We start from the raw sequence: 11090 nt of genomic DNA on the forward strand, positions 1-11090 counted from the left end.
AATCCAAAACTTGCTCCCTACACTTAATTTAATAAATGTGATGAGATCCAAGTAAGAAGTATACTATTTTGTATAATTTATTGATATATTTAGAAATGTAAAATAATGTACATGCAATATGGTCTCGGTTGTGGATTATATCAAAATGTAGTTACATATTTTATTAATACAAATAAGCTAATTTTAAAGAGAATGTAACTAGGAAAATATGATATAATGTGTTTTATTTTTAATTGGGATTTAATTGCATATATAGTTTAATACTTAATATAATCATAGGTACAATGACAACCATCATCAAACAGCTTCTTTAAGTAAAGGTGGTGAAGACTCTGTAACTAAGATAATATCTTTCAAGGATAAGGCACCTTAATTTGTGTAGAGTTTTCACACGTGCCATCTGTGTGCTACTTGATTTACATGGCCTATCACATTCATCCTCAGCACCACTGTAAGATAATTACTTTTAGATCACTGGGGAAACCTAATCAAGGAAAAGATAAATAATTTTCTCAGAGTAATCCAGCTAGTAATGGAGGAATGGAACTAGATTCCAGAACCAGGCAGCTTGTTCATGTGCAAATATCAAGCTCTCATTTGTGTAACAGGTACCCTGAGCTCAGGGTGGAATATAATGTTTTTCATGTGTAATCTCATTTAAGTCTCAAAAACCTATGAAGCTGATACTATTGCCATATCATTTTATTAAGAAAACTGACAGATCAGATATCACTGTTTATGTAGATATACTTTTAAGCAATATTAAGTTACTCTTTATTACTCAGAAATGGTCAAATATGGAAAATCTTATGCACTCAAATTAATATGGATCAGACTGATATATACATAGCTAAAAGGTATAAACAATATAGATATATAAAGAGAGATGAAAAAAACAATAAAATCTTAACTGCCACTGATTATATAAAATGGTGTTTAACATTTTCTTCATTGTGTATAATTGTATATTATTTTTATCTGCAAAAGTAATGTTTATGCTTTTCAGTTTTTGAAACTATAAACGTATTTCTCTAGACCCTTTCAGAAGGATAATTAGCTTGTTTAAAGAACATATGCCCATTTGGAAATATATATCAGCACTTCCATATGCCTCCAAATTACCATTTAGTAGAATTTTTTAATTCAGGAAATAATTACTTATAAGATTGTTCATCGAAGTGTTCAATATATTAGTAGAAACAGAGGCAAAGTAAATGTTGGAGTTTTGTTAAATAAATCTGGTAGAATCACACATAGAATACAATGTAGTTATTCTAACTATTTTTGTAAAACAATATTAAATAATATGCAAAAGTCTATGATAGAGCACTAATTAAAAGCTAGTTTCCAGATTGTATATAAAATCTTGCTTTTGTGATGATAATATGATAGTGGGAACAGAAATTTGATAGGCATATACCAAAATGTTAGCACTTAATTCAGGACAGTGAGACTAATGGTAAATTATTTTTCCTTATTCCTTGTCTTTTCTAAATTTTCTGCTATTATTATATGCTTTATAATAAGTAAAGAGGAGTCTTATAAAAACAATATTTTTTAAAGTTAAAAAAACTTCTTTTATCCAGTTTCCTGCTCTACCAACAGTAAATTAGTTCTGTGGAAACTGAAAATGATAACTCTCTGCTAGCTTAGTGACAGGATGAGGAAGATGAGCCAACACTTTGTTCGTACAGTGGATAACACTAATATTTCTACCTTTATTGATACTACGTATTGTTTCTGTCACATTATCATTTGTCTTCATAATAACTAACCTACTCAACATGTTTACTTCAGACACTGTGTTAAGCATTATCTCGTTTTACTCTAACAGCACACCTGAGGACCAGCATACAGTGTACTTCATGATCTCTAGAATTTACTCTTACTCTCAGAGCCGTGTGCCATGACCCAGAAGATTCATCTAAGCAGCAGTTCAGAAAGAGTGACTTAACTGTGGGATAAACTCTAATGTAAAGTGGGAAAAGGAGACAGTTTCCCTCTCAGCAGTATGCCTACCTTAGTTCATACTTTGTATATTTAAAATACATACCTGATTTAGGATAGTGTTCAGAACGTTAGAATGGGATGAAGTGTTGTGGAATGGAATGGTGGATGCATTGAAGGTTACGGGGCATGACTCTTTTTTTTTTACTTAAATACGCAGCTCAACTCCTGAAATGGGAAATGAAGAATTGCACAGGTGGTTCAGTTAATGCAAATGATATATCTCCAAGTCTCGCAGGAAAAGGAAATGACAGTGAAGATGCAATGAGATTTCGAGAAGTCGTTATGGAACACATGAGCAACGTGGAGAAGAGAATCCAATATCTTTCAGATAATGAAGCCAATCTCATAGATGCCAAGAATTTCCAAAATTTCAGTGTAACAACCGATCAAAGGTTTAATGACGTTCTTTTCCAGCTAAGTTCCTTACTTTCCTTCATCCAGGGACATGGAAATGTAATAGGTGAAGTCTCCAAGTCATTAATAAGTCTGAACACCACACTGCTTGATTTGCAGCTCAGTATTGCAACACTGAATGCCAAAGTCCAAGAGAATGCATTTAAACAACAAGAGGTAAGAGGTTTGTATTGGAAGGTCATACCTGGGATTGAATCCATCTAGATCCTATCTCCTCAGGTAGTCCAGGGAAGAGAAAAAGTTGCAAACCCTGTTTCAACATCATTCTACTTAACCCTGATTCCTCTTGCAATCTTACCAGAAAGTTTCAAATGGATTTACCCACTGCCTTTTCCAGATTCCCAGCAAAAGGGGAAATTTGTTTGTTTGTTTGTTTTTCATTGAATATAGACTCTCATAGTGTATTTTAATTTTATAAATACTGTTAGAATGCCTCTTGAGACTCTTGAAACCAGTTCTAGTTGTTAGATTATCTTAGCCGATTTGGAAAGATAGATACTCTGCATTTGCAAATTTTATACGAAACCCAAACTTTCTTCACCATCAAAGGAATGAAAACCTTATTTACATGGGCGAAGTACAAAATCTAAATTTTAAAATAGTCTGTCACTCCCAAGAAGCATCCATAAGTTTTTATGTGTAAAGGTAACTATAATTAAAGAATTAAAGTTTGAATAATGTATACAACATCTTATTACCATCACAGGATCAAGACAATACACAAGACAAGAGAGCAAAGCATCTTCCAGACCAGTTGCTAGCAAAAGTTTCTTTTCAAAGGCCCAGGTACAACCCTTAGGCTTTGGGGACCATATGGTCTCTTTTGCAACTTCTTAACTCTGCCACTGTAGCACAAAAGCAGTCATAGACAACACATGGACAGATGAGTGAAAATGTGATCCAATAAATGTTTCTTTTCAGAAAAAGACTTTGACCCATGAATCATAATTTTCTTACCTTTGCTCTAAACTATTCTGTGGCCAACTCTCTGGGTCACTTTGTTTTGATGAGAAAGAAATTAAGAAGCAAGTTGTTTAGTTCAATATTGAATTATTTTTTGTTGTTGGGTAATTATAATTGTTCCATTCCATGAAAAAATAAGCATATGGATAAAACTTCATTACTCATGTAAAAAAATAATCTTCATACTACTACAATCTTCAGTACTAAAATCTATAAATTTTCCACCATTAGCTCAGCAAGGCTGGCGTCTTTGTAGTAGATTTTACTTGAATAGACCACTTCTTAATGAGGTTGTTTTCTGTATAGATACAGTGTTATGCCATAGTGATTGTTAAAAATGGATGTCCCTTATAGAGAGCAAAGAGAAGCCTCTGAAGTTGTAACATCAGGTGGCAACCAACTAAATTATTGACTAGAGAATAGACTAAACAGGTTAAGAAAGAACACCCTACATGTTTAGTTTTTGTAAAATGCAGTCACTGAGAAGACAGTGACATTGCTATTTAAATATGGAGACTGTTGGTGAACCTCATCCTAACACCAACCTTAATATTCTCTCTCTGATCCTTGTCACATCTTCCAAAATCTGACTGTTAGTGTTTCCCACACGGTTAATAAGTACCCAAGCATATCAATGCTATTGGAATATCAAGGACTCAAGCTATGGAGGAGTTAGAGAAAATTCTCAAAGAAGCAACTGTCTCCAGGACTGAGGAACAGAGGAAAGTAAAATGTCAGCTATGGGAGTAGAAACTGATTAAATTGGAAGGAAAGAGGAAGGGAGAAGAAATATTACTTTGTGTGGAAACAGGATCAGAGGAACAGTGAGACAGGGTGTGGAGAAAACGAAGATGGACACGATGAAAAAATAATATATTTGATATTAGTAATATCCCCAACTCATTAGAGGTTATAGAATATCTGTGAACCCATGTAAATGAGGAATTGAAACCAAAGTGGAAACCATTTGGAAGGCAGTAGAAGTCCTGAACCTGTTTGAAGTGATACTTAATAGAAATAACCAAACTCTGGTGATCAGTGAGCTATTCGGACAGATTGCACTTACATTTTGGAAGGGGTCACAGTATTAGATGTGGAGGTACAAGGGAAAGGAGGAACTTCCAAAGTTAATTATTTTTTCAAAGCTTTCTTTTTTTTGAGACAGTAGTCATCTGTGGAGATTTGGAATCTAGGTCAGTGCTAGTGTGTGCGCGCGTGTGCTTACTCACTGAAAACAATATTTGGAATCTCATTCTCATTGCTTAAAACAACTGTATTCATCTTTGAATCTTTAGCCCAATGCAGGAATAAGTAAATTAAATGAATGCCTCAATCAGTAAATGCTGTTTGAGGAAAAGGCTTATAAGTAATAGCAACGTAATGTTTAGCAAGGACAGATCAAGCATTAATTTGAAAGAAAAGAGAACACTGACACAAAATCAAAGAGAGACGTGGGATTTATCCTCTCCATTGTACGTACAAAGGACTGTAAGAATGCAAAAATAAATGCCTGTTTCTAGCAGTGCCACTGGTGATAGACTGTGGACGGTGTGTGTAGGTGCTGTATAGCACTTTAAAAAAGATATCAAATGCATTTTCTCTCTTCCTAATAAAACTTATTTCAAGTGAAATATGGTTAATGTGAGCACCACATGCAGTTTTCAAAGAAGGAAAAAAAAGGCAGCCGCAGCATTAGGTATGAAAAACATCGGCGGCTCCCAGGGCTTAGGTAGCAAGATCACCAGCTAGTCCCCTGACTTTTGCTCTGTGGATATCAGGAACTACCTGACAGCTGGAGCAATTTGCAGCCACCTAAATGACATCGAGCATATTTACCATGTTGCTGCACTCTGCAAACATCCACGTTCACTATCCCACCTTTATACCATAGTGTACGGAAAATGCCAAATAGGGAGGGAGGCGGTAGAGGGTAGAGAAATTCTAATCTAGAACAAGGTTTTGGATGGGGAAAGCCATTGGAGCAGTAAAAATGGATGTCTCTCTGCTTGAGTACGCTGCTATTGTAGAGGCAGATCTGGTACATGTTCACTTCTTTCCAAAGGTTTTACTTGACTCTCTTGATCCTCTCACTTCAACTTGTCCAGTCCAGTGAAGGGAGGTGAAATTTTCTCTTCATACCTGGATTAATTAACAATAAACCACTGGTTTATTTCTTTGTGCAAATGGGAGATGAGAATCTATCAACAGTTAAACCTAAAAGTCCTTAGAAAAGTATAGAGCATACCATGGAAACAGAGGATGCAATAAAAGAACAGAGAGACAGAAAACATTACCAGGATAGATGAGAAGGTTAGGTACATTGGAAAGAGAAAGCCCAGCGCCCAAAGGAAAACCAAGCAAAAGACTTGAAAGGAAAAGCAATAAAGGAAAACATTGTCAAAAACTTTATGACTAGATACTTAATTTGAAAAACAAATTAAACAAGGTTTTATTATGTTTACTCTTACTCTACAAAGTTAAATATATTGATGAATACCTAGGATTTGAGTGCAAAAGTAAGCATTCATGTACACTGAGAAAGGTTTAAAAAATGGTCCCATATATTTGGAGGGTGGTGTGGCAGTAGTGAACAAAATTTTAATATTTAGTCCCTTTGATCAGATCCACTTCCAGGAAGCTGTCCTATAGAAGTGCTTGTATAAATATGTAGATATATATAAAATGGTGTTCATTTCAGCATTATTTATGTGCAGCTCAAAACTCTATCAATAGATATCAAATAAATTATGAAAAATACATGCAATACAATTCCACTAAATTATAGAAAATAAGGCAGTCTCTAAGTATTTTAATAGGTAAATATTCTTATATTATTGAGTGAAAAATAAAAGCATAATCCAGAATGTAGTACAATCTGTCTTGCTCAGTCTCCAGATATGCACGCATGTATGTAAATACGCACAAAATATATATGCATTTGAAACCGTAAAATAATAATGAAATCTCAATGCAGAGGCAATAAAAAAGCTGAACATAAGGTATTGTTAATGCTAGTTGAGATTTTATTGAATCTGAAAAGCTATTCTTAATGTTCATTACCACTGAGAATTATGACATTAAACTTCGTTATTGCTATAAAACAGTTTAACATACAAATCTATTTAATTTAAGGAACTGTAATTACGTACAGTGTAAAGAATTTCACTTCAGATAAATTAAAAAACATATGACAAGTTTTTAATTTTATTTTTAGCATTTTGACATGTATATATTTGGGCTTAGAAGCATACCTTAGATATATATTTAACCAATTTTTTTCTGGCAGAGGGTGTGAAAATTCAGCCATTCAGTTAAAAGAGGAATGCTTCAAAACCAAAGAATTACTATTTTAAAATTGTTCTCTAATTTCTATATTCTTATTCCATAATATTACTGTAATATTTTACATATTTTAAAAACCTAACTTGTAGAGCTTCTTAAACTTATATATTTGATAATTATGTGTGTAACAAAAATTGCGGACGTTTGCTTATGTTTCACAGGAGATGAGTAAATTAGAGGAGCGTGTGTACAATACATCAGCAGAAATTAAGTCTCTGGAAGAAAAACAAGTGCATTTGGAACAGGAAATAAAAGGAGAAGTGAAACTGTTGAATAACATCACTAATGATCTCAGGCTGAAGGATTGGGAACATTCTCAGACACTGAAAAATATCACTTTAATTCAAGGTAAAATATCGTCTCATTCTCCAGATGATGATGTACTAAAATGCACTGATACATGCAGAAATTTGATATGGGAAACTCTCTGGTTTTAAAATAGTTTACTACAAATTTTACCACAAAGATCCAGAGGAAGGAGCCTTGAGATCATATCAAGACATGTTAAGATGACAGTATCTTGGTATCCTTTAAATGGTGATTTTAAAAAAAGCAAAAAACAAATGAAATTGCTCTTACGGTTTAATGAATTATTGTTCAGAATTTCTCATATGTACAAATACAAGTTTTCTGTGAGGCACAAAATTCTCTACCTGTCTGTAAATCAAGCTTGTTAATTCTATTTTTCTAAACTTACAGAGTTTTTCTTCTTACCTGATCAATTGTATTATTACTTAGAAAGATCTTCTGAATTCTCCAAAAAAACAATGAGTTTGTCAATTTCTTCTTTAGCTCCTGTGAGTAAAACAAGGTGAATTGAATCTTACTGACTTCTAAATTAGTATATATATCGTATATATTTCTATACTAGGTTTTAGTCATTATTTACATTTTAACTTTTTTTTTCATATTTTACTTTCAACCTTTGTTATCCTTTGTATTAGGCTTGTCTCTTGTAAAGAATAGTTCTTAAAATTTGCTATGCAATCTGGCCATCTCTTTTCACCATATTTATTTCTACTGTCATTTTATGCTCCATTTCTGTCCAGTCCCATGTTCCTTTTGCTTTCCTTCCATGTCAACTTTAGTATTGTTTGAAATTTTTCTCATTAAACTTTTCTCTCTATCAAGGGCACCAAAAAGATTTTGGAAACCTTATATTTATTTTTATTTTGCTGATAGTCATCCTTAAAATTTATCTTAAAGTCACAAGTTGATCAGTATCTTCACCTTCATCCTCAAATATACAAGGAAATTAAAACGCTCTGATGACCCTCTTCCCTGGTTTCCTGCTGTCTTTTTTTTTTTAATTTATTTATTCATTTATTTATTTTTGGCTGTGTTGGGTCTTCGTTTCTGTGTGAGGACTTTCTCTAGTTGTGGCAAGCAGGGGCCACTCTTCATCGCGGTGCACGGGCCTCTCACTGTCGCGGCCTCTCTTGCTGTGGAGCACAGGCTCCAGACGCACAGAGCTCAGTATTTGTGGCTCACGGGCCCAGTTGCTCCGTGGCACGTGGGATCTTCCCAGACCAGGGCTCGAACCCGTGTCCCCTGCATTGGCAGGCAGACTCTCAACCACTGCGCCACCAGGGAAGCCCCCTGCTGTCTTTGAGTATAGCTCATTTCTATTTTATGTATTTTTTAAACCAAGAATTAAGTCAAGATTGCTTTTCTTACATGATACAGACAATATTTATATAGATTAGCCCATGAGTTTGCCAGTTTTTCCTCCTCCTAAATGTATCTGTGACATCTCTTCTGGGATCATTTTTTTCTTCCTGAAGTATTATTTGGAGATTTGTTTAGTGAAAGTCCATTGGTGGTGAGATGTTTCGATTTCATTTTTTCTATTTTGTCCTTGATCTTTAAAATTGTTTTACCACATACATATTTCTTAGGGTAACAGTTATTATTTTTATTCGTATTTTCTTCTGGTTTATGGCCTTTCTTATTGCTTTTAAAATGATTATGACCACATTGCTTGCCATTATCTTTGTCTTTAATACCTACAATTTCATTAGTCTGTGTTTTTTATGTCGACAGTTTTTCCATGTGGCATTTGTTTTACTTCATTTTCTTCCTAAATCCACTTATATTTGTGGATTAAGTCTATCATAAATTTGGGAACGTTATCAGCTTCAGTCTTTGAATATTGCCTCTTCACAATTCTCTCTATCCTTTCCTCTGTAACACTAGTTAAATTCATGGTGGATCTTCTTATTCTAGCTACCATGTCTGTTAAGCTCTACTTTACACTTTCAATTGTTAATTCTTATTAGAATAAGAGAAACAGAAACCCATGTGATTTCATCTTACATAACACTAGTTTAGGATAATTAGGAACTCTTAATATCCAAATTTTTACAAGAAAAGAAAAATTAAAAAAATAAGTCCCAGAGACTATTTACAGTATGATTTTTGTTTCTAATGCTCATGATTTAGTAAAAGTAAATAATGTATATTTACACATACACATTTAATGAGAATGGTTGTTTTTAAAATGTAAGAAAATGAGAAACACAAAATTCAGGTTAATGATCGTTTTTGAAAAGGAAGAAGATGAGCGAGATGGGAAAGCGGCTAAATAGATAGCTGTTTGTTGGGTTGTGATGTTGCAGGTATATTTATTATTATGTTTATAGCTAACTGGTATAGAATATATTGCATGTATTCTTTTTTTTATAAATTTCTTTCTTTCTCTCTTTCTTTCTTTCTCTTTTTTTCTCTTTCTTTCTGTCTTTCCTTCTTTCTTTCTTTCTCTCTCTCTCTTTCTTTCTTTCTTTTAGTTGGGTCTTTGTTGCTGCATGCAGGCTTTCTCTAGTTGCGGCTAGCGGGGCTACTCTTCTTTGCGGTACATGGCCTTCTCATTGCATTGGCTTCTCTTGTTGTGGAGCACAGGCTCTAGGCGTGCGGGCTTCAGTAGTTGTGGCACACGGGCTCAGTAGTTGTGGCTCGCAGGCTCTAGAGGGCAGGCTCAGTAGTTGTGGCGCATGGGCTTAGTTGCTGTGCGGCATGTGGGATCTTCCCGGACCAGGGCTTGAACCCTTGTCCCCTGCATTGGCAGTCGGATTCTTAACCACTGCACCACCAGGGAAGCCTCTACTGCATGTTTTCTTTAAGTATTACATTGAAACCAATGATAAAGAAAAATTGAATTAATCAGCTTTCACTCTAACAGTTAGACATTCCACTTGGGATTTCGAATTCCACTTGGGATTTCAATTAAATATCCCCAACTTTACAAATCCACCCTCCCCCCTCCCCCTCCCCCTCCCCCTCCCCCTCCCCCTCTCCCTCTCCCTCTCTTTTTTTTTTGGCCATGCCACACGGCATGTGGGATCTTAGTTCCCTGACCAGGGATCGAACCTGCACCAAGCCCTTAGTTCTTGAGAGCACCTACCCTCATCCACCCCTCAAATCTGTTGGTTCTCTAGTCTTATCTGTCAATTGAGTCCTTGTCCAACTAGTAACTCACTCCAAGGTCTTGGAAGCAAGCTTTGATTTCTCTCTTTCTCTCACTCCCTGTATCCAATCCATATATGAGTCCTGTTAACTCTTCTTCCATATGATAAAACTCCTTCTCACTGTCTCCTCTGCTATGACTCTAATTCAAGCAACTGTATTACAGCCTGGTGTACTACATCAGCTTCCCAATTGTTCTCCCTGATTCTACTCTTAATCCATTCTACAGAGAGCAAAAGAGTGTTATTGAAATAATAATATTAATAACATATGATTAGATCTTTTATCTCTTAAAACCCTCCAATATCTTCCCATTGAGCTTGGAATAAAATCTGAACTCCTACCTGATCTGGCACCCATCTCCTTATCTGCCCTCTTTTCTAATTTTCCCTCTGTCTAGCTTGGAAGAGCTGGAAGAATGAAAGTGCCATTGAATAGTATAAGTTAACAAGCAGGAAGTGCTGGTTTCACTTCTTGCTGTCATAATGTGCACTAGAGAGCTCTCTCCCTTTAAATGTTCTCTTAGCTTTCTGTTCTCCTTAGATCCACTCAAAGTTACCTTTCTAGTGATAATTTCTCCCTCCCCATTCTTATTATCTCTCTATATCATGGTGTGCTTTAACTTCCTCGTAGTATTTAAAACTACATGATACTGTTTCATATATACATTTGCTTATTTGTTTATCACAAATCTTCTCAAATAAAATGCGAATTCCATGAGGTTGGGTCTTGTCTCTCTTGTCTGTCTCTCCATACACAGCACCTGTTAGAGTGCCTGGTATATGGTGGGTGAGCAAATGTATATGCCTTACAGGAATAAGTGAAAGTAACACTTCCCTTTTATGAAGTTACACTTTGTTTTGTTTTGTTTTGTTTTTCTGAGAAGAATGAGTTTTAAA

General features: G+C 35.0%; 1 protein-coding gene across 1 annotated transcript in view; it reads left to right on the plus strand.

Annotated features, from left to right (window-relative positions):
• The window catches only part of MSR1 (macrophage scavenger receptor 1), a gene marked incomplete at both ends in the record, with an annotated part of 60135 nt that overhangs the window by 5320 nt on the left and 43725 nt on the right, over positions 1-11090 (plus strand). Inside the window, 2 exons of the mRNA XM_082863662.1 lie at positions 2168-2580; positions 6891-7077. Of these exons, the coding sequence (XP_082719788.1) occupies positions 2168-2580; positions 6891-7077 (600 nt within the window). The remainder of the gene's footprint in view (positions 1-2167; positions 2581-6890; positions 7078-11090) is intronic.

This window comes from Leucopleurus acutus (assembly GCF_964270905.1).
Source record: "Leucopleurus acutus genome assembly, chromosome: 21".
Lineage (NCBI taxonomy): Eukaryota > Metazoa > Chordata > Mammalia > Artiodactyla > Delphinidae > Leucopleurus > Leucopleurus acutus.